This window comes from Lipotes vexillifer, unplaced genomic scaffold (genome assembly GCF_000442215.2).
Source record: "Lipotes vexillifer unplaced genomic scaffold, Lipotes_vexillifer_v1.1 scaffold164, whole genome shotgun sequence".
NCBI classification, from domain to species: domain Eukaryota; kingdom Metazoa; phylum Chordata; class Mammalia; order Artiodactyla; family Lipotidae; genus Lipotes; species Lipotes vexillifer.
In genome coordinates this window covers 2,772,973-2,797,981 of record NW_006789313.1, presented here as the reverse complement: position 1 = coordinate 2,797,981, position 25,009 = coordinate 2,772,973, and the positions used below count along the sequence as shown (strand labels likewise).

General features: G+C 36.8%; 1 protein-coding gene across 1 annotated transcript in view; it reads right to left on the bottom strand.

Annotated features, from left to right (window-relative positions):
- The window catches only part of ARHGAP11A (Rho GTPase activating protein 11A), a 26,271-nt gene extending 1,262 nt beyond the window's left edge, over window positions 1-25,009 (bottom strand). Inside the window, exons 1-12 of the mRNA XM_007462511.1 lie at window positions 24,722-25,009; window positions 20,985-21,055; window positions 18,860-18,956; window positions 18,073-18,326; window positions 17,230-17,393; window positions 16,917-17,063; window positions 8,181-8,255; window positions 7,095-7,259; window positions 4,384-4,513; window positions 3,789-3,897; window positions 802-940; window positions 8-397 (exon numbers count right to left, since the gene is read on the bottom strand). Of these exons, the coding sequence (XP_007462573.1) occupies window positions 8-397; window positions 802-940; window positions 3,789-3,897; window positions 4,384-4,513; window positions 7,095-7,259; window positions 8,181-8,255; window positions 16,917-17,063; window positions 17,230-17,393; window positions 18,073-18,326; window positions 18,860-18,956; window positions 20,985-21,055; window positions 24,722-24,850 (1,870 nt within the window). The 5' untranslated portion in view covers window positions 24,851-25,009. The remainder of the gene's footprint in view (window positions 1-7; window positions 398-801; window positions 941-3,788; window positions 3,898-4,383; window positions 4,514-7,094; window positions 7,260-8,180; window positions 8,256-16,916; window positions 17,064-17,229; window positions 17,394-18,072; window positions 18,327-18,859; window positions 18,957-20,984; window positions 21,056-24,721) is intronic.

The window sequence follows — 25,009 nt, the reverse complement described above, 5'->3', positions numbered from 1 at the left end:
TTCCCTACATTAGTTAATGATGACTGCCTGTGATTTATCAATGCATGAAGATTACTTCCAGATTCAGAAAATGCTTTCTGAATTTTCACCACAGTCTCTGTGGTCAGGTTATTTTCATCCCCACTAAGAGAGCTGCCAGTTACGTTGTTATTATGCCTACTGTGTACATTAGAAGGGGTAAGCTCATATGACTTAACAGGTGACTTTTCAACCATCATATCGGGCTCCAAGGAAGAGCTTTCCACCTCAAGAACTGCATCTATTGGAGAAGCTTCATTTCCATCTATTTCTTGAAAACTTGAATTACTAGGTCCTGTCCAAGACATCCGGTAATTTCTTCCACCTAGTCGCTCTGGAGTTAATAAGTTCTCCTCAGACTTACTGATCTTTTTTGAACCTAAAATAAAGCAGTTCAGTGTTTTTAATCATTTATATCTGACCTAGTTTTGAAATGTTATTCAAATACATGACAAATTAAATACTAAGCATTTAATTCCGATAAACTAGATTTGTGTTAAAAGAGATAATTTTTATCTATAAATATGTCAAACATCTTTATATTTACATTTGTAAAGATCCTCCAATTATTCATAGACAAATACACTGCAATTCCAATATTTTCACTATTCAAACACGAATTTTCAATTTCTAGAACAGTAAATTACTTAATATATTTTATCATTAAAAACAACTAAATGTTATATGTCAATTATATCTCACTAAAATGGGAAGAAAATTTTTAAAAAAAACAACTAAAGTAGGCTTTTGGGGTAAAACTCTAACAATATCAGGTAAATGTACCTTTTTTTGTTAATCTTTCATCAATATATGGGCTAAAAAGCAGACCTGTTTTTACAGATTCAATCCTATTTTTTAAACTTTGTTGATTTGCAAGTCGTCGACCAACATTTTCAGATCTATCGACACCAGAACACACATTCTGTACAGAACAAATTGAAAAAGTTTTGGTTAAGAAATAAACCTAGTTAATTCAAAATATTACTTTGTAGTTATCAAAATCCTCTACAGCTGATTTTAAAAGGTGTGTATATAATTGAGGAACAATTTTATAGCAAACACAATATACTTGCATGCATGCTGATGAAAATTATAAGCATTTGACTTGGCTATTAGTGGATGTTTTATGATCTAAAATAAAAACAGCCTCACACATTAACTTAAAAAAATTTTTTTGTGTGTGATGACTGTGCCAGTACCTGTTCACAAGAGTGAAAGAAAACAGAAAACAAAAAAACAGAACAAAATCTTACCGCATGGAATTTACATTCTTGATGGGCAGATTTAAAGCAGAAAAAGACAGACAATAAACTATAAAGTATAATATACAATACATAAGGTGAAAAGTGCTAAGGACAAAAGCAAAGCAGGGTAAGGAGGATACGGAGTGGTGAAGGGTGGGGTATAATTTTAAACACAGTGAACAGAAGATGATTTGTGAGTAAAGAAAAATGAGAGCGACAGTCATGAAGGTATGAGGGGGAAGAACATTCCAGGAGAGGAAAATGCCAGTGCAGTCTCTAAGGCTGAAGCAAGGTCTGGCACATTTGAGAAACTGCAGGAGGCAAAAGTGAATGAAGCCGAGAGAGCAAGGGAGGGTGGCAGGAGGACAGCTCCAAGAGGGAGGCCAGGAACAGATCATGTGGGGCACTGCAGATCAGTGTAAGAACTTTGGCTTTTCTTTTTTTCCCCTCAGTGAAGCAAGGAGTCACTGAAGGGTTCTGAGCAGAGGAGTGACATGAGTGACATGATTTAACTCTGGTTTTTAGAGGATAATTTTGGCTCTAGTACTGCAGCAAGGTAGAAGCAGGTAGACCTACTAGTAGGAACTTGTAGTAATCCAAGTTCCAGATGACATAACTTAGAGAAGGTTAGAAATGTAGTACTGGTGAGAAATGGTCAGCCTGGATAGACTGAAAGCAGAAGTTAGACAGGATTCCCTAATGGTTTCGACAGTACATGTGAGAGAAAGTGAGGGGTCAAGAATGTCTGCACACTGTTGGTGGGAATGTAAATTGATACAGCCACTATGGAGAACAGTATGGAGGTTCCTTAAAAAACTAAAAATAGAACTACCATATGACCCAGCAATCCCACTACTGGGCATATACCCAGAGAAAACCATTATTCAAAAGGAGACAGGTACCACAATGTTCACTGCAGCACTATTTACAATAGCCAGGACATGGAAGCCACCTAAGTGTCCATGGACAGATGAATGGATAAAGAAGATGTCGCACATATATACGATGGAGTATTACTCAGCCATAAGAAGAAACGAAATTGAGTTATTTGTAGTGAGGTAGATGGACCTAGAGTCTGTCATACAGAGTGAAGTAAGAAAGAGAAAAACAAATGCCATATGCTAACACATACGTATGGAATCTAAAAAAAAAATGGTTCTGAAGAACCTACGGGCAAGACAGGAATAAAGATGCAGATGTAGAGAACGGACTTGACCGTTTCCTCTCCTTGGGGAGAGGAAAGTGTAAGCTGGGACGAAGTGAGAGAGTGGCATGGACATATACATACTACCAAATGTAAAATAGATAGCTAGGGCTTCCCTGGTGGCGCAGTGGTTGAGAGTCCGCCTGCCGATGCAGGGGACACGGGTTCGTGCCCCGGTCCGGGAAGATCCCACATGCCGCGGAGCGGCTGGGCCCGTGAGCCATGACCGCTGAGCCCGCGCGTCCGGAGCCTGTGCTGTGCTGTGGGAGAGGCCACAACGGTGAGAGGTCCGCGTACCGCAAAAAAAAAAAAAAAGATAGCTAGAGGGAAGCAGCCGCATAGCACAGGGATATCAGCTAGGTAATTTGTGACCACCTAGAGGGGTGGGATAGGGAGGGTGGGAGGGAGACGCAAGAGGGAGGGGATATGGGGATACATGTATACATATAGCTGATTCACTTGGTTATATAGCAGCAACTAACACAACAATGTAAAGCAGTTATACTCCAATAAAGATGTTAAAAAAAAAAAGAATGCCTGCATGGTTTTTGGCCTAAGTGATTAGAAGAATGAGTTGCCATAAGTGAGATGGTGAAGACTACAGGTAGAATAGAAGTGTGGGTGGAGGAGACGGGGAGGAGTGGAGAAATACCAACAGTGGAGAAATGCATCTTGGGAGCTCTATTTGGGGCAGGTTACACTTGAGATGTCAACACCTCCCTACTTGGGATCAACACCCAAGTAGGGAGGTCAAGTAGGTAGGTGTTAAACAGTCAAGTTGTTCAGGAGAGCATTTTGGGATAGAGATATAAACTTGAAGTCGTAAGTATATATATGATGTTAAGAGCTGATGATCAACCTGAGTGAGTGGAGTGAGAAAAGAGAAACCCAAGGACAAAGCTTTGCGCACTCCAATGTAAAGGAATTAGAAAATTAACTGACAAAGAAGGAAGAAAATCATGAGACTATATGTCCCTGAAGCAAGGAAAGAAAGTATGCCAGAGAGGAGCAAGTCATTAGCCAGGTTACATGCTGCTGACATATCAAGGCTAACAAGGACTGGTCTGAGCAATGCTCAATTCATGAGTGATCTTATGAGAGCTGTTTCAGTGAGTGTTGGGGATGAAAGCTTCACTGGAATTGATTTCAGCAGAATAGAAAAGGAGGAACTGGAAATAACAACTCAAGTGTAAGGGCTGGTATAAAAAGAGCAGAGAATGGGACAGTAGATGGAAGAGAGGCAGGGTTGAGAGAGACTTTTAGCATCAAGTCTTCAGCTTTATCCTAAAATAAACTTCAATGAAATGGTGAAAGACACTTACTCCATCTTTGCTACTTTTCCCTAGATTAAATTTCAAACGAAGAGATCTTCGAACCTTTTCTTTACGGCTGATTTTAGGAGAGAAGCAGTCTGCTTTTCCTGATTCCACCCTAGAAAGAGTCAAATTAAAAACATCAGTTTATAGCATAAGAACTGGAATTCCTACAAAATAAAGTTTGAAAGTCCAGAGCAAATCACATTGTTAGTAATTGAATAGAGTAATAATTTTTTAGATTTAAGATACCATATATGAACACATTGTATTTGCATAAAAAATACAAACATTTTATAAAATAAACTTTCCTATTTATCACAAGAGTTTAGTCACTTACAAACCAGAATCATTAGGGTAGACTAGCTTTTTATATTGACAGGAAATTTAAAAATTACACACATCAACATAAAATAGGATTTTAAGCAAGCAAAATGGATTCAAATTAGGAATCTTTCTCTGGAGGATATGCACTTGATTAATAAGACTATAAAGGCAAAGGGCATTTTTAAAAATTATGATTCAGTTATGATTCTCAGTAGAAAGACACAAAATATTTTATTAACTGTATATACCAAATTTTTATCCAACCTGGATAAATTACCTGTAAACTTTTTTGCTTGCAAGCCTTTTACTTCGCCTTAGCACACCTGTACTGATCAAATGGTTTCCATTGACGGCGACAGGAGAGAGTGAACTCTGAGATGACCCTTCTGGGCTTGTATCAAAGTGAACTATAAAAATAACCATACGTGATAGACCACACATACTCATTTTCTTTTCAAAGTATAAAATATTAATAGCAATTAGATTTAAAGTCTTAATTTCCACCCCTAAACAACCACAAAATCACATAATTTCTTAGAATCTTCAGGGGTCAAATAACCCAAGTCAGCTGAAAAAAAAAAATCTATTTCTTACTTTTTAGTTACCAATTAAAGGTCAGATTAAACATTATTTTTATATTAGAGTTTTGCTTTAAACTCTTTTAATACTACAAGGGAGGGGTGAGCACTGTTGCAGATTGGAGAAGGAGCAAGCTTTCGAGACAGACTTGAGTTTGTCCACCACTTATTAAATGGCTTTAGGCTCTAAAATTGGACTTCTATGGTGAATATAAATATTACTATAACGTATATAATATGTCTAGCACAGTACCTGGTACATAAGATTAATTAATGCTGTTATCAAAAATAAACTACTGAAAAACAATTTAGTATCTGAGTATCCAGTATGCACCTGCTAGCCAACTTGCTGTCTACCTGACTCTGGAGTGCAATTTGTCCAAAATTTTTGGCAAACAAACAAAACCTGATGATCTATAACATACACCTAACCACTTGGCTACTGCCATGTTCCATGATAACAACTGGAGGTTACAACAGCTCATTTTGATTAAGTTATTTAACACTATACCATGAAACCAACTATAATAAAAAATTAGGGAAAACTATAATAGTTATGAGCAAAGGCTCCATATACAATTGATTTGTATTTGAATATTGCCCAGGATACACTCAACAAACATGAACCCTCTTGACCTATCATTGGTATCGATAAAGAATTCACACAGGTCCCCAAACAGAAATATCCATGTTTTTTCAATTACAAAAACAGAAAATAATACAACCATTACAGTGACTTTTTGGGCGCATTTGGCTAAAAAGAAAGCTTGGAGGCAATATGATATATCCAACGTGACATAGGTAGCTTTATTCTAGGGCTGCAGTCTAGTTATCTTGAAAATGTATCAGTGGTGACAAGGAGGCACAGTCAGAAGAGATGGAATAACACACAGTTACAACACATATTAGAAAAAAATTAAAAATAAGTACACTATGGATTGTAGATTAATATTGTTGCCTACATATATTAAAGAAAAGCATCATATCTGTTGTAATCCAAACTTAGAAACCAACTCATTTTCAATTTTGCAGATGCAATTTATTGAATTGTGGCTGAGAAAGGGTCAAAGAAAAATGGTGAGTTAAAGTAACAGAATTACTGATGCTGAACTTGTTAATTTTTTTATAAAAGAAGTTTCGCTGGTTAAGCAGGCTCGTACTAATGTTACAGTAACATAATGTTTAATCTATTTTTTGGGAGCTTGGAGAGAAGGAATCTGCAGGTTCATTTCTTGGGGAAGATGATGTATTGCTAATAAACAAAGGCAGGTAGAACTATGATTCACATCTGTCATTTGGAAGTAGTCCTCCAAAGCAGAAAACCTTTAAATACTAAAAACACACTAAGTTACTTTAAGGGAGTTTAAGACTCCAGTCTGTGAATATAGATAGAACTAGAGACATAGCTTCAGAGTTCTTATCATTACACTTTAATGAACCACAGAGAACCTGAAGGACCACAGAGAACAAGTTGCTATTCTGTCCACCTTTTTAATAAAACAAACAAAGAAAATGTAAACCTTTCGGATAACAAAAGCGAAAGAGAGCCTTCTGGGAAGAAAACCTCATAACCCAGCTAACAAATTCAAATTGAAACTGTTAACATTGTCTGAAACCAAAGAAAACCTAAAAGAATCAGAGGCTACTCACATTTTGTCTAAATGTGACACAAATATGAGACGGAAGACCCTGGGCTTAGAGTTTCAATTCATTTTGGGTTGACCACAGGTTAATACGAGCCAACTTGTATTCTACACATGCTAAAGGAGCCGACTCAATCCAAGATCACACTAACAAAAATTTGGTATTCAAATTAGCATGATTATATTTTTCTCTGAAGGCTCTGGTTGGCCACATTAGGAACTTGTATTTCATTTGGAATAAAATGGCTGGGCTGGTAAGGGATGTGGAAACCATGCCATAAGGATGGCTTTTTATAAAAGCCACTTGAGTATAAAACTTTAAAAATGCCACCCCCCAAATTAACCCACAATGGTACTTCAATGGTAACACCCCTACTCTGGATTCAGAGATGCTCAAACACTGGTGATCTCAACTCAACAAAAGACAGCAATCCAGCCACAGCTACAGATCCAGAAGTAACTAAAGTAGAATTTAGGATGTTCAATCACGTAAAACCTGAGCACAAAACCTGAGCACAAGTGCTATCCTATCCACAGTGACCCATAACTTTCAATAGGCATGGCAGTAAAACACACACACACACACGCTAATTATACTGAACCACTGTCTATTTTAAAAGTTAGGGGACTTTATAAAATTCAGAGATTTGATAAAACAAAGAATAAAACTCTGGCTCCTAAAGGGTCATATTAATATGAAATAGCACTTTGCCCAGAATAGGCACTGTTAATGTTTATAACCCAATTATATAAATTCCATTTGTTACCTGATACTGGTGTAGAAGTGCTACTGAAGAGATTACCTGGCAACAACTCAAAGTTAAAATTGTGCTTGATGGACTTCCTTTTCTTACTTGAGAAACCATGGGAATCTACTGGCAGTTTACGCTTAGCATTTGGTGTAAGAATCATTGGTGAAATGGATAGCTGGGCTGAAAAAAAGAAAACTTGTTTTTTCTCCCACAAAGTTGATAAAATACAAACACTTTATAAAATTTCTTCTTATAAAGCTATTTCTTAGAACCAAAAATGGGGGGGGAATATGTTTACATTATCAAACATATATTATAAAACTAAATTAACACTATGCAATTACTTAAAATAAAAACAGTGAAGTTGTAAAGAGGCCAGATTCTTAGTAACTTCAACACCAAACAGACTAAAAGATGCATATAATTCACATTAAAGAGTATTAAATAGGCAAGAAAAATTATAATCAAGGTGTTGAAACAAAAACTGATCTAAATATTTTTGATTTTCATCATAACTGAGTATTAACCAGTTAATGTCTTCAATCTAGAAGACAAAACAAGTAATCAAATTTTCTATTACTGGGTTGAATAATTTCCGCCACAAGCAAACCAAAAAAAAAAAAAAAAAATAACTGAGTATTAACCAGTTAATGTCTTCAATCTAGAAGACAAAACAAGTAATCAAATTTTCTATTACTGGGTTGAATAATTTCCGCCACAAGAAAACCAAAAAAAAAAAAAAAAAAATTGGAACAAATACTAATAAACTTCTGGTTCTAAAATAAAAATGAGATTGAGTTATTTTCACGTGTTCAATATCATCCAACTTACAAACGGAAGAACATGATTCAGAAGACCACAGATATAACAATAGACTAAAATAAATTCATACCTACAATTTTAGGTTCATTATATCCAATGTAATTATATATTATGTATTACATATACATATCCAATGTCATAATATTATAGTACAATATCTCCACTGAAAATTACATTTGGAATTGATTAAACAAAATAAGTCAGGTAATCATTATCATAATTAATTTTTGTATAATATATATATAAATGTCCACTTAAATAAATATATATAATACCTACCAGTTCTTTCCTGTTGAGGTGTAATAGAGGGTGTCCTGTTAGATTTAAGTTTATTTAATGCTCCACTAACAAAATCTGAAATGCAAGGCATATTTATAATCATATAATCAATTCTAACAACATTTACCTAACTTTTATCAATGATTCATATTGCTATTTGTGGTCTTTTAGCATCTAAGTTTATATCAGCTTATATGTTTTAAAGTCACTTAAGGTCATGTAAAAGGAATTATTTCAAAATAGGGGAAAAATACTAAAGGATATATTTGTATTCCATTCCCCTCTTATACTGCCATATCTCTCAATAAATAAATAAATAAATAGGAAGACATTAAATACAGAATGAGAGACTTCCCTGGTGGTCCAGTGGTTAAGACTGTGCCTTCCAATGCAGGGGGTGTGGGTTCGATCCCAGGTCGGGGAGCTAAGATCCCACATGTCTCACAGTCAAAAAACTAAAACATAACTTTAAAAACGGTCCACATCAAAAACAAAAACAAAAAACATACAAATAAATAAATACAGAATGAACTGTAAAACAAGTATCTATAATGTATAGAAAGAGTATGGAAGAGGAAATCATTACCTTTTGAGTAAGGAAAGAAATGGCATTAAGAGAGGAATTTTTGCAAGGGAAATAAAACCTGGACAGTGTTCTGAAGGATTTGTAGGTGTTGATTAGGGTGGAAGGTAGAATTCAGGCAAGGTGACTAGTATATGCAAAGGTATGTAAGAAAAAACAGAATTTATGTATACTAGAAACCAGGAGTTTGATACTGCTAGAGCAAATAGTGAACAGTGGATATGGTAAGAGATAAGTCTTGTGTATTAGGCAGAACAGGGCTATGTATCATTTTGAAGAACTTGAACTTCTCCAAAGGCAAAAAGGAACAAAGTCATCATTTCTGCACTTTAGGAAAAATCACTAAATGTGCAGCAGTATGACAGATTTATTGGGGGGTAAGCCTCCTTGGATGAAGACAGGCAAACTAGCTAAAGGTTCTTCTAAGTATGCTATTCAGTCATTCAACAAATATCTATTTTGTACCTATTATGTGTCAGACACAATGAAGATACAACAGTGGCCAAAATATGAAACAGTGACCTTTACAAAACTTATTCTATTGGAGGAAACAAACATTAAATATACTAAGGAAATAAATACCTACTGACAAATGGGTAAATAGTGTGAAGTACAAATATAACAACGGATTTAGATTGTGGAGTTAGAGGAGGTACCCTTGAGGGACTGGTATTTAAGCTGAGACCTGAAGGAAGAGTGGGAATTAGCCAGGCAAGAGAAGGTGGTCTGAACTGAGGTAGCAGCTGTGGAAATGGAGGCAGTATTAAAGGTATTTAAGAGATCAAAGTGATAAGACTTGGTAGACTTAGTGGGATGTGCAAATGAGGAAAGAGCAGATAAGGACATCTAGAATTCCGACTTTGATGACTGAGTAGACAATGGCGCCATCCAAAGAAACTCAACAGGCCAGGAAAGAATGGAATGACATACTCAAAATATTTAAAGATAAAAACTGTCAGCTATATCATTCAGATATGAAGGAGAAATAAAGGGTTTCCCAGATGAACAGAAGCTGAGAGACTTCATCAGTGCTAGACCTGCCTTACAAGAAATGCTGGAAGGAACTCTTCTACCAGAAAACAAAAAGGCAAAAGTAAACAAAATTTTGAGTAAGATGATAAACAGAATCAGAAAATTGCAACTCTATATCAAAATAAGTTGTCAAACAATTCTATAATAAAGGTTAAAGGGAAAAAAGCAGTAAAACTATAGCTACTTCAATTTGGTAGAGAACACAAAACATAAAGAGACAATTTCAGACAACAGAAAGGTAAAAGGAAAAGGATAAAACTCATATAGGCAAATGAAGGTAGTAAGATGCTATTGGCAGAAAAAGGACTTTTATCTGTAAGACAATTTACACAAACCTCATAGTAATCAGAAAATATAAATCTAGAGGGACTTCCCTGGCGGTGCAGGGGTTAAGAATCCGCCTGCCAATGAAGGGGACATGGGTTCCAGCCCTGGTCTGGGAAGATCCCACAGGCTGCGGAGTAACTAAGCCTGTGCACCACAACTACTGAGGCTGTGCTCTAGAGCCCACATGCCACACTACTGAAGCCCGCATGCCTAGAGCCTGTGCTCCGCAACAAGAGAAGCCACCGCAATGAGAAGCCCGCACACCACAATGAAGAGTAGCCCCTGCTTGCTGCAACTAGAGAAAGCCCTCGTGCAACAATGAAGACCCAACGCAGCCAAAAATAAACAAACAAAATAAATAAATTTATTTATATATATATATATATATATATATATAAAAATATAAATCTAGAGCAGACACATAACATAAAAGACAAAACTGAGAAAAACATCATAGAAAACCACCGAACCAAAATGGCAGACAGAAACACAAAGAAAAAGAAACAATGGAGATACAGAACAACCAGAAAACAAAAGATAAAATGGCAATACTAAGTCTTCATCTATCAATAATCATCCTAAATGTAAATGGACTGAATTCACCAATCGAAAGACAGAGTGGCTGGATGGATTAAAAAACAAGACCCAACTGTATGCTGCCTCCAGGAGACTTACTTCAGCTCTAAAGACAAACATAGGATCAAAGCAAAGGGATGGAAGATGATACTCCAAGCAAATGGCAGCCAAAAGAAAGTGGGTATAGCCATACTCATATTAGACAAAAATGACTTCAAGCTAAAAAAGTTAACAAGAGACAAAGGTGGACATTATATAATGATAAAGGGGACAATTCACCAAGAAGAAACAACAGTTAATATATATGCACCTAATATATGACTGCCCAAATATATAAAGCAAGTATTAACAGACCTAAAGGGAGAAACTGACAACACAATAACAGTAGGGACTTTAACACCCCACTTACATCAATGGGTAGTTCATCCAGAAAGAAAGTCAACAAGGAAGTAGCAGTTTTAAATGAAACATCAGACCAGATGAACTCAATAGATTTATACAGAACATCCCATCCAAATACAGCAGCACACATTCTTCTCAAGAGCACATGGAACATTCTCGTGGATCGACCATACTTGCGACACAAGTCTCAATAAGTTTAAGAAGACTGATACCATCTCAAGCATCTTTTCCAATCATAATGGTATGAAACTAGAAATCAACTACAAGAAGAAAGCTTGAAAAATCAGAAATATGTGAAGACTAAACAACATGCTACTGAACTACTGGGTCAATCAAGAAATCAAAGGTGAAAAACAAAACAGAACAGGTGAATCCTACCAAACATTCAAAACAGATTTAATACCTATCCTTCTCGAATGCTTCCAAAAGACTGAAGAGGAGGGAGCACGTGCTAACTCATTTTATGAGGCCAAATTTCCCTGACACCAAAACCAGGCAAGACAATGCAAAAAAAGAAAATTATAGGCCAGTATCTCTGATGAACATAGATGCAAAAATCCTCAACAAAATATTGGCAAACTGAATACAACACTACATTAAAAGGATCAAACACCCGCAAATCAATCAACATGATACACTGCATTAATAAAATGAAACATAAAAATCATATGATCATCTCAATAGATGTAAAAAGCATTTGACAAGATTCAACACCCATCTGTGACAAAAACTTTCAATAAAATGGGTATAAAAGGGAAGTACCTCAACATAATAAAGGCCATATATGATAAACCCACAATCAACCTTATACTCAATAGCAAAAAGGTGAACACTTTCCCTCTAATATCAGGAAGAAGATAAGGATGCCCACTCTCACCCCTCTTATTCAATATAGTATGGAAAGTCCTAACCAGAGCAAATAGGAAAGGAAAAAATAAATAAATAAAAGATATCCAAATTGAAAGGAAGAAGTAAAACTGTCACTATTTGCAGAGGACATAGTTTATATATGTATGTATATATATATATATATATATATATATATATATATATATATATATACATATATATATATATATAAAACCCTGAAGTCTCCACTAAAAACCTATTTGAAATAATAAGAAAACAATCCCATTTTACAATCACAACAAAAGGAGCAAATTTAACCAAGGAAGTAAAAGACCTGTACACTGAAAACACTAAGACACTGTTGAAAGAAACTGAAGAAGACACAAAGAAATGGAAAGATACTCTGTGTTCAAACATCAGAAGAATTAACAATATTAAAATGTCCATAGTAGCTAAAGCAACCTGAAGACTCAATGCAATCCCTGTCAAAATCCCAATGACATTTTTCATGTCAACAGAAATAAAAATCCTAAACTTTATATGGAAACACAAAAATTCCTGAAAAGCCAAAGCAATCCTGAGAAAAAAGAACAAAGCTGAAGGTATCACACTCCCAGATTTCAAATTATATTACAAAGCTATATAGTATTCAAAACAGCCTGGTATTGGCAGAAAAACAGACACATATCAGTGGAACAAAATTCAAAGCCCAGAAATAAATCCATACATATATGGACAATTAATTTATGACAAAGATGGCCAACAGGCACATGAAAAGATGTCCAACATTACTAATTATTAGGGAAACGCAAATCCAAACCACAATGAGATACCATCTTACACCTGTTAGAATGGCTATTATCAAAAAGGCAAGAAATAACAAGTGTTGGAGAGGGTGTGGAGAAATGGCACCCCCATACACTGTTGGTGGGAATGTAAATTGGTGCAGCCACTGTGGAAAACATTATGGAGATTCCTCGAAAAATTAAGACTAGAACCACCTTATGATCCAACCATTCTATATGAGGGTATTTATCCAAAGAATATGAAAACACTAATTCGAGAAGACACATGCACCTCTATGTTCATCGCAGAATTATTTTCAATAGCCACGATAGGGAAACAACCTAAGTGTCCATCATCGGATGAATGGATAAAGAAGATGTGGCACATATATACAGTGGAATACTTACTCAGCCATAAAAAGAAACGAAATTGAGCTATTTGTAATGAGGTGGATAGACCTACAGTCTGTCATACAGAGTGAAGTAAGTCAGAAAGAGAAAGACAAATACCGTATGCTAACACATATATATGGAATTTAAGGGAAAAAAATGTCATGAAGAACCTAGGGGTAAGACAGAAATAAAGACACAGACCTACTAGAGAATGGACTTGAGGATATGGAGAGGGGGAAGGGTAAGCTGTGACAAAGTGAAAGAGAGGCATGGACATATATACACTACCAAATGTAAGGTAGATAGCTAGTGGGAAGCAGCTGCATAGCACAGGGAGATCAGCTCGGTGCTTTGTGACCGCCTAGAGGGGTGGGATAGGGAGGGTGGGAGGGAGGGAGACGCAAGAGGGAAGAGATATGGGGATATATGTATATGTCTAACTGATTCACTTTGTTATACAGCAGAAACTAACACACTATTGTAAAGCGATTATACTCCAATAAAGATGTAAAAATAAATAAATAAATAAAAAGGGGCGGGGGGAGGAAACAACCTAAGTGTCCATCAATGGATGAAAAGATAAAGAAGATGTGGTGTATATATATACGCAAAGAATACTACTCAGCCATAAAAAAGGACAAAATCTTGCCATTTGTGACAATATGGGTGGACCTTGAGGGTATTATGCTAAGTGAAATAAGTCAGACAAAGACAAACACCGTATGCTTCCACTCATATGTGGAATAAAAATCCCAAACAAACTAAAACAACCAAAGTAAGTGAACAAACCAAATAAACCAAAATAAACACATAGATACAGAGAACTGAGTTATGGTTACCAGAGGGAGAGGTGTGGGAAGGGCAAAATGGGTAAAGGGGGTCAACTGTATGGTGATGGATAGAAATGAAACTTTTGGTGGTGAGCACACCATAGTGTATACGTAAGTCGAAATTTAATGTCCATGTGAAACTTACAATAATGTTATACACCAATGTCAGATCAATAAAAATACATAAACAGTAAATTTTTAAAAGGGAGGGGGGAAGCTTGCTGGATAAGACATTTAGGCTGGGTTTTGACAAGTGGATATTATTTGAACAGTAGAGGTAGATGGAAGTAAAACATTATATCAAAAAGTATAAGCAAAAGAACAAAGTGTCTAAAAATAATGAATAAAGAAAGCAGTTTGACTAAAGTATAGACTGCATAAAGGAGAGATAGGATACAGTAGAAAGGCATGGTAAAGCAATCCTATGAAAGATATTTAATGTCAGGCTACAGATATCAGTATTAACGAAAGTTTCTGAAGGGTATGCATGTGAGATACATGATTAGAGTTATATATTAAGAATATCAGCCTTGGGCTTCCCTGGTGGCGCAGTGGTTGAGAGTCCGCCTGCCGATGCAGGGGACACGGGTTCGTGCCCCAGGCCGGGAAGATACCACATGCCGCGAAGCGGCTGGGCCCGCGGGCCATGGCCGCTGAGCCTGCATGTCCGGAGCCTGTGCTCCACAATGGGAGAGGCCACAACAGTGAGAGGCCCGCGTACTGCAAAATCAAAACCAAAAACAAACAAAAAAAGAATATCAGCCTTGACAGCAATAAGCAGGGCAGATTCAAGGAGGAGGCACAAAGACCAAGAAGGAAATTCTTACAGTAAACATGCAGTAAACACTGCAGATAGAATCTTACAGAACCTGAAAACTCTGTGAATATAGACGGTAAAGTTATAGGTAGGCACCTATGGCTTAAAGCTGTGACTAGAGAATGGTGGTACCATTAATAGAAAAAAGAATTCGAGAAGAACCAGTTTAAAGAAGGTGAAGATGATCATTTCAAAATGCTGAGCTCAAGCACCAAGGAAAAGCAGAAGTGTGATGTCTGCCTAGTAGAGACTTTTACTAAAGTGGTTTGACATTTGTGAGAGAACAGTGGTAGAGATTTAAGTGTTCATCTATTTAGATGCAATAAGTGAAACTTACAGGAGTGAATGAAATCACAAAGGGAAAAGGGTAATAAAGATGATCTGTATCCAAGAATATCTGAATTTGGGGTAGGAAGTTTTATGGGTTGAATTGTGTGCTCCAAAAAGATATGTTTAAGTCCTAACTCCCAGTAGTTGTGAATGTGACCTCATTTAGAATTAGGGTCTATGCAGATGAACTCAAGTTAAGATGAGGTCATTAGTACACCCACTGGTGCCATGACAGTTCAGAGGCCGATCATAAGAGGCCAAAAAATGGGTGGTACTCCAACTCCTGGAAATCCCCACCCCTCCTCCAAGATAGTTAGAATACTCCTCCCACTTGCTAGCCTATGAAATTACCCAGCCCATAAAAACTAACGACCCTCACACCTCAGGGCTGCGCTCGCCCTTCAAGACAGTCTACCTACTGCCTTCTGAGATGGCCCACACTCTGTCTGTGGAGTGGGTATCTCTAAATAAACCTGCTTTCACTTAAAAAAAAAAAAAAAAATGAGGTCATTAGGGTAGGCCCTAATTCAACGTGATTGGTGTCACTACAGGAAAAGTTGGACAGAGAGACACCTAGGGAGTTCGCCATATGACAACACAGGCAGAGATTGGAGTGATGCAGCTGCAAATCAAAGAACGGCAAGAATCGATAGCCACCACCAGAAGCCCAAAGAGGCATGAAAAGATTCTCCCTTAAAGGTTTCAGAGGGAGCATGGCCCAGGCAACACCTTGATTTCAGACTTCTAGCTTCCAGAACTGTGAGACAATAAATTTTGGTTGTTTTAAGCCACCCAGTTTGTGGTACTTTGTGGTACTTTGTTACAGTACTGTACTGTACAGTACAGTACTTTGTTACAGAACAAAGAAGGCATAAGGGAAATCTACAAAGGAGGCAAAAAAAAAAAAAAAACCAGGAGGAGGCAAAACCATATCAGCCAAAAGATTCAAAAAGGCATGGGACAGTTAATAGAAATTGGTTCTGATACTCAAAAGATAAGAAATTTCCTAAGGCAACTGGAGGAATAGTCTGTCTTCCCAATCAAGATCAAGAAGTCTCATGATTGATTCCACCATAAGGAAATTTTGGTTCTTTTTGATTCTTCCTTGGTAATGTTTCCTTCATTATTTAGTTCATACTGCTAATTCATATTATTGTTTCAAGTCATGATCTCACACATGGACTACTGCCACACATTTCTGACTATTCTCCCTACCTCCAAGTCTCAATTCTCCAAACCAGATGATTTTCTAAAATAGTGTAATCATGTTATGCCTCTCTCCAAACCTTCAATGGTTCTCCAATACCCAGTTTAATTGTTCTAATTCTTTAGTGTGAGTTCAAGCTTATCATAATACCATCCTAATCCCTAGGATGAGCCACCCAAGTCATGCAGACATAGATTACTTCTACCTTACAGACACAGACATAGATTACTTCTAGCTTACACAAATCTTTCTTCATAGCATCCTCGAATAGGATACAAATATTCTGACCCTCCACCCAGTTCTCCTAGATTCTACCCATTCTTCAAAAAGGTTCAGTTTAACTTTCTTTTTATAGTGTCCCTGGTCATTACAACCAGGGAACTTTTCTCCCTGGAATGCAGTTTATGTTTGTGCTAAACATCTAGCACATAATGTTAGATTATATTGTCATTTTTATTTTTCACATGCATATGTCATGCCTCTCCAACTATGCTGTAAGCACCAAAAAGGCATACACCATAGCTTATGCTTTTTTATGTTCAAACACATTTCAGGCAAAAGTAAATTGCTGTACGTCCACAAACAGGACTGCCATGACCGCTTACCTCCTACACTTTGTCTTCGCTTTCTCTTACAGTCACCAGGAGTTTCATAATCACCTTCTTCAAAGCCTTCTAGTGATGGAGTAGCACAGAGATCATCAATACCCAACATAGCTGGTATCTTTTCTAGGATAAAATCTGGAACATGTCCTAAACGAAAATGTTCACAATTAAGATTGTTCCTCTACTCCCGCTCAAAACATTTCAATAGTATATAGCCACTTTCTAACAGCTGTCTTCATAGTTCACTTAGAAAAAGCTGGGATCTCCCTCATTTAAACAAATCCCATTACTTAATAATGCAACTACATCTTACCAACATCTGATGCATTATCAATAAGAGTTTGTACTACTGCAGCCTGTAATCGTAGCTTTTTTTCTGTGTTAGCAGACATCTTCTCATGCCCTTCACTTGTCTGAAGAAGATTTGGTGCAAATATCACAGCAAGATTGCTGCTATCCATCTTATTCTCACTGCACCTTAAAGGAAAAAAGGTTTTATGAGATGGAGCTAAAGATAAAAATACAGAGTTAAAATAACATATTGAGCACATTTTGAAGACCTCTTATTTTATCAGTTAAACACAAATCAAGATACAGCTACCCTTCATCTACCCATCTACATGACTGGCTTGAAATAAGACAGAACCAGAAATACACAGCCTCTCTGTGCTTAAATATATGTCATAAAAACATTGCTACGCATAGAGTTCACGCTTTGTTTTTCCACACAAATTGAACACATTTCTTTGATTTTTCAAACCCACACACAGAAAATTCAAAGTACTGAAGGCAGCCAAGTATGTCTAAAACAAGCAGTCTCAATGACAGCAGGGAGAAGGGAAAAATTTGAAAAGCAAATCGCAAATATTTTAGAAACACAATAATCTGAAGCCATTCAATGGACTAAGAAGCCTATAAACACCAATAAGCCATTAAGGCATCCACCGTAACAACCCTAAGACAGCACGGAAATATTATATTTGGTATATTGTTTTTTTAAATGATACAGGGTATAACTCTTATAGTAAGGAAAAATATAATATTTTAAAGAAAAATTTCCAAATGCCAAACGAAATTTAATTTCTTATCATAAGGGTAAATCTAGCTAGTTGAAAAATTAAACTACCACCTCCCAAAACTTTTAATTACTACTCACCTCAGAGAAACTTTCCTGAGAAAGTTAAAGAAGTATCTTAATACAGCAATTGTGTGGCCAGCCATAAGACAGGAAAGCAACAATGTAGCTTTATTCTTCTCCTCCATTCTTAATTGTTGAGCTTTGAAAAGTGCTTCATGCAAATCAGCTGGGAGAATGGGCTCTGGCAATTCCCTAAAAAACTGCTTAAGAAGCCCTGCAATATCACAAGGAGGTGCAGAAGACAGGCATCTTTCACCATGATCCAGTTTATTCTGAAATAAATACAACAATCTTGAGCATTCCGGGGCTTAAGGGTTCAATGCAAATAAAGTATCCTTTCTTATACTCTAAAGAGCTTTCTTTAATAAATTTCTCTTAACTCTTGTTTTAGTATTTATCACTTCTCTTTAGAAGGCTAAAAACAAAATTAAAAAAAATTTTCATTTCATATAGTACATTATAGGAACAAGGACCATGAATTTGAAAGTACTCTGTAAACTTTTAAAGCATTATATAATATAAATAGCTTGATTGTGACAATCATTTCACAACATATACATATATCAAAGCATCAGGTTGTACACCTTAAATGTATTTGTCAATTATACCTCAATTTTTTAAAAAAGCATTATATAAAGGACATACATTTTGGAAAAAAGAAAAAGGGTTCTTCTGCCATGAAAAAAAGCTAACTGCAAACTCAATTTCTGTCCATAATTCATGTAATAGTTCTAAATATTTCAATCCTAAAAACCAAATTAAAAAGTGGTACAAATGAAAAATTATAGTTCAAGAATATGCTTACCTTTAGTGCTTTTAGACGAATAACAGATCCTGATTTCCTAAAAAGCCCTTCTGTATGAATATGCTCTTCTAAAGATGTGCAAGCATCAACAAGAAAACTGAAAGAGAGAACTCTTTTTAGGTGGTTAGACACACATCTCACTAAATCCTATTCTCCTGCCAGAGACTGCACCCCTTTCAGCTCTGATGCTACAAATCCCTTTAATCTCTGTGATAGAAGGTTACTTTTAGTTTTCCTTCTTGCTTCCTAAATTCTTCTCTAAAGCCCATCTTTTTACCCGTGACAACTTCAGTGAGCCTGCTCAATCCTTGATCCTTGCCAATCTTAATCCATTTCTCTGCTTCAGCTCAGAGCACAAGATTTGTCTTTTTTTACTGCCTTCACTTCTTCATATCCCAGTCTTTGCTCAACCCTCTGCAATCAGACTCATCCCCATTACTCCATCAAGATCACCAATGGCCTCTGCCTTGCCAAATCCATGGTCAATTCACTGTCTTTATCTTGATTGTCCTACCAGCAGTTAATAACACTCCGTGATGATCCTGAAAATACTCTTCTTCACCACACTTTTGGAATTTCTGCTGTCTCCCTGACTGCTCATTCTCAAACTTCTTTTCTGGCTCCTCTTTTTCTGCCAGACTTCTCCATCCTAGGATCAACCAGGGCTCTAAGGCCTTCTCCATTTCTTTACCTATTCTCTCTCCACAGGTGATCTTGCACAGCACACATAGCTTAAAAAACCTACCATCAACTACATTTGCCCAAAAATAAGGCAAGGCTTTTTTTTTCCTCACCAACATTACCTGTCAGAAAGTCAGATATATCCATCCCAGTCCTTACAATCCTTCACACATTTAGAGGTGTGTGCTCAATTTCTTTATACTGAATAATTTTTAACAATCAATATTGGCTTTAGATGCTTAGGTAACAGCTGGTAACAAAAAATTTGAATGGATGTCAGCTTCAAGTAAATGAAAGCATTGTACTGGTGCATAGTGGCTGAATGTTGCAGAGTAACTGACAGAAAAACTTTCTTTTTAAAAAAGCAGACAAAGAAACTACAACAAAGATTTAGTCATTATTACTAGAGATATGACTGCAATTCTAACGCTGAAAATCATCATTAAAAAAAAACCTTTCATGGGCCATTTATTTATTTATTTATTTATTTATTTATTTATTTTGCGGTACGCAGGCCTCTCACTGTTGTGGCCTCTCCCGTTGCGGAGCACAGGCTCCGGACGCGCAGGCTCAGCGGCCATGGCTCACGGGCGCAGCCACTCCGCAGCATGTGGGATCTCCCCAGACCGGGGCACGAACCCGCGTCCCCTGCATCGGCAGGCGGACTCTCAACCACTGCGCTACCAGGGAAGCCCCTCATAGGCCATTTAAAAAGCAAAATAGTAAGTGGTTACCTCATGAAGATTGTGAATCTGTATCTATAGGGTGAGTGAGGGAAAATTGTTCTAAGGCAGCAAGGTGTTCAACAAATACTTTTGGACAATGCACCAATTAAAAACCTAAGTTATTAGACTAGAGTAACCAGAATGAACCTTACTTTGGATGAGGGGAAATGAATTAGTAAGAGCTAAGGTAGTATCTTGCTATTACACATTTTTAAACTATTTTCTTAAGCCATAAACTTCCCTAGCAACTTCTGATGCAGTTAGTTCAAAAGGTTATTTACAAATAGTGACACAGAAAAGCTCAAGTGTTAAATAAATAATTTATATTCACAAATACTCCAATAGTTAGACATTCTTTTGTCCAACATTTCTAAGACAAAAAATATTAAAATTATAAATGAATTGGTAGTTTAGTATATTACTGAGTATCATCAAAACAGCAATGAAAGAATCAGTACAGAACGGAAAACTCTGCCTTAGAACAAAAATAATTTGCTTTCTAACATTTATTCATTACTAAACCTTAAAATTCAATCCTGAAAATGAGTACAAATTAAAAAGTTAAAATATGCAAAAGTTTAAAAAACAACTTTTAACATTAGTTGAGAAACAAAATCATTAGCTATTTCCAACTAATTGTGTGCATCATTCAACTATTTATTGTTAAACATTCCAATACCAGTTTGAAATATTTACTCTTCATTTCAAAGTTTGCTCACCTTGGAATATGTCCATATTCTGGAACAACAGACTGGGGCAATGCATTAAAAGGTACTCCAAATATTTTACCCTAAAATGACAAAGTCAGTTACTCTAACACAAATATTAGGCTCAATATAAGTTTTCTTAAACATTAGGCAAATTTAAAACCTCACAAAATAAAACAAGATAGCAGAAATAAACTGTTGGTCGAGACTCAGAAAACAATTACATCAAGTATATTTGTTAAAAATTAACTATACTAGATATTATGCTAGGTGCTGGGAGTACAAAAATGGTCAAGATAGAGTCATTGCCCTTAAGCAACGCAGCAAATACCCTCAGTTTCCAATCCCACAACAGAAAATCAATCCATTTAGTGTTCAGTAAGGAAATTCTTAAACAGAATTTGGCCCAATATGCTAACATTTCTGGAAAATACTACAAGCTCCTTTAGTAACTATATAAATACTGACCTTAAACTTTCTGTTGGTCACCTTATAAATACTAACTTGAACAAAAGGCCAAATTGGCCTATAACAGTAATTCCTGTCACTCACTACTTCCTAAAATTATATCAGGGTGGTTCCTTTTATACCTGATTATCTTTTCCACACTCTATGGGAGAGTACTAATCAAACTCTTCTGAGGTATCCAAGGAAGGGATTCTGCAAACAATTTAAATTTCACGTCGTACTTTCAAAACCAATTTTAAAAAGTCAGAGTCGAATGTATTACTCGCATTCAAATTTTAATACATTTGAAGATCCCAAGAGCACATTTGTATGTTGGTTAACTTGAGTGTTTGTGCACACCTCTATCTTTGGGCATATATTCAAACTTCTTAAAAACGAGTCCCTGATTAAGAAGGTTGCAGCTTTGCCTTGGACTTAAACGTAAATTCAAGGGATTTCCCTGGTGGCTCAGTGGTTAAGAATCTGCCTGCCAATGCAGAAGACATGGGTTCTAGCCCTGGTCCGGGAAGATCCCACATGCCCGCAAGTGGAGCAACTAAGCCTGTGCGCCACAGCTACTGAGCCTGTGCTCTAGAGCCCGCGAGCCACAACTACTGAGCCCGTGTGCCACAACTACTGAAGCCCGAGCGCCTAGAGCCCATGCTCTGCAACAAGAGAAGCCACTGCAATGAGAAGCCTGCGCACCGCAGCGAAGAGTAGCCCCTTCTTGCCGCAACTAGAGAAAGCCCGTGCGCAGCAACGAAGACCCAATGCAGCCAAAAATAAATAAATTAATTAAAAAAAAATTCAAGCCTGTATATGTCTGCTTATATGAAATTAGATTAAGTGGGCATACCTAATCACTCATATGTTAATTTAGTTTAGATACATCTGCTCTCCATGAATGCTCTTGAAGCACTTGTGTTGTAAGAGTACCTTATTGAACCTGTTATTTATAATAAGAAATCATTCAGGGAATTCCCTGGCAGTCCACTGGTTAGGACTCCACGCTTTCACTGCTGTGAGCCTGGGTTCCATCCCTGGTCAGGGAACTAAGATCCCGCAAACCACAGTGCGGCCAAAATCATTCAGTATTCTTAATGATTTGACAAAACCTTACTAGTCCTTTTTCAAGTAGCTGGCTCAATTTAATTGACGAATATAGAAAAGACTGTGTAGTAGCATAGTGCTTAAGTGAGCAGGCTCCTAGAGGCAGGACTGCCAAGTTTTAAATCCTGGCTCTTCCACTTATTAGCTGAGTGACCTGGATTAAATGGTCATTCTCTGTGCCTCAGTATCCTTATATAGGTCCTAAGTCATAGAGTTGCAGAGAGAACTAAATGAATTAAAAGATGTAAAATATCAATGTCTGACAAAGCAAACATTCAAAGAACATTTGTTGCTGTTACAATTATTTCAAGGTGAGCTATTTAAAAAAAAAAAAGTTAGGGGGACTTCCCTGGTGGTCCAATAGTTAAGACTCCGTGCTTTCACTGCAGGGGGCACGGGTTCCATCCCAGGTTGGGGAACTAAGATCCCGCATGGTGCAGCCAAAAAAAAAAATTAAATAAAAAAAAACCTTAGTATGGGCAACCCCTTATTTGGGTAAATCAGAATTTTCTTGATACTGTGCAACCAAACGAAATGCAAAAATAAATCAGATGAAGCTGACTGTAAGTTTACAAATGTCTTACATAACCAGAATTCAGGGTTGTTTTATTTTTTTTCAAGTCTCATTACGCTCAATAACTGGCTTCACAAGTAAGTGCTATAATTTAATCTCATAAAACTAATAACATGCTTTTAAAATTTTATGTATTAGAACATCACTTACAATATCATCTTTAAAAAGATGTCTAGCACGTTTCTTAAAGAGCTCAAAACTATCATTAGATAACAAACACCAAAGAGCCAAAGAAATCTAGTATTCAAATAATTACCTAACATGCTATATCTCGTTCATGTTAACACAATGATCTGCTGTATTTCTCTATTAGAATATTTTTATTAGGGTTTCCAGCATGACTACCAATTAGGATGAGGACCTCCGATTATCATAACAACTAGCTGAATAAGTGGCATGTGACAGGCATTGTGTGCTAGTCTCATCTACAGATCTTATAATTTTTTTAAATCCCCTAAACAACTCAAGGAGAGATACCATTCCCATTTTATAGAGTAGGAAACTAAAGCTTAGGACAAGCAGCCCAAGATCACCCCAGGTAGGGGTAGAGCAGGAATCAAACTCAGGTCTATCTGACTCTAAAGGCCAAGTGTCAGTTTTTCTTGAGGGGTAAGAAAAAAATCTGCATACAAATTCTTTCATATACGTACAAAACCTACTATATTTGAGATCTTGGAAAGGCAGTTTTACAATCAGAAGAAACCACTTAGTTTTTAATATAAACAAATATGTTGCCAATGAGTTGCAAACAACAAAAATAATTTCTCCAGAATTTATAAGCTGTTAAGAGGAATATAAATTATTTGTCAGTTTTCTTCTCCAAGTACTTATTTTCTTTCAGAAACTATAAACTATTAAGAGTTATGAAAATTAATTTTTAGTTTTCATCTGTATTTAGAAAGCACCATATAATTAGGCAAGTAAATCTAAAACAAAATGCTTTATATTCAACTTATTTTTCACAATGAAACTCTTGACGATTCTGTAGAGATATTAAAATCTCATTCGAAATCCCCTAACCTCAACCACCCAAAAATCAACAGCTTCTGAATCATTCCACTGTGGTTTCTCAATTTACTCATTAAAAAAAAAAAAAACCTTTATGTTTCAAAAATATGATATAGCCAAGCAGCAAGCATGTTCTTTTCAAATAGGTGAATATAAAGTTATTATCTAAAGCCTATTTCTAATACTGTCACACCTCATCTACTGATTCATTTTAAAAAGGTACTGGTACCCCTTGTTCCTCTCCAAATATTAATCAGTGGTGGGGGGCTAGTGCTTGTCTCCCTTCCCACGTGCAACTTGTTCAAAATACTTACAATAACTTAGCAGTATCTGGAGACATTTTTGTCACAATTGGGACACGCTACGCGCATCTAGTGCATAGAAGCCAGAGATGCTGCTAAACATCCTATAATGCACAGAACAGCTAACCCCAATGTCCCCCAAAGAATTACCTAGTTCAAAATGTCAGTGTTGCTGAAGTTGACACACTTAAACATATTCTCTTTTGGATCCATAGAGAATGAACATTTTAGCATGACCTGGTAATAAGTGATGGTAGGGAATACGCCCCCCTCCTTTTTTAACCTAAACCTCTTTCCCCAGAACTTACCACGATTTCCGTGGCTGCTGTCTCCTGTCTCCTGCGATCGCACTGCCCACGGCCACCCTTGACCTTGATGCCATAAACAGCCCGAAGCTGCTGTACAACGGCCAACCGCACCAGCCTCTGATCCCACATCCCGGACACGTCGCCCACTCTCCGAGGTGGGATCTGAGTCCTGACCCTCTTTCGCCACCAAGTCTTCCAATTTCCGAACACTCTCAGTTTTGCGCTCAGCTCCGCTGCCTTCCGGCCACGTCTGGCACTCTTCCGGCCCCGGACTCCAGCCACTTCCAC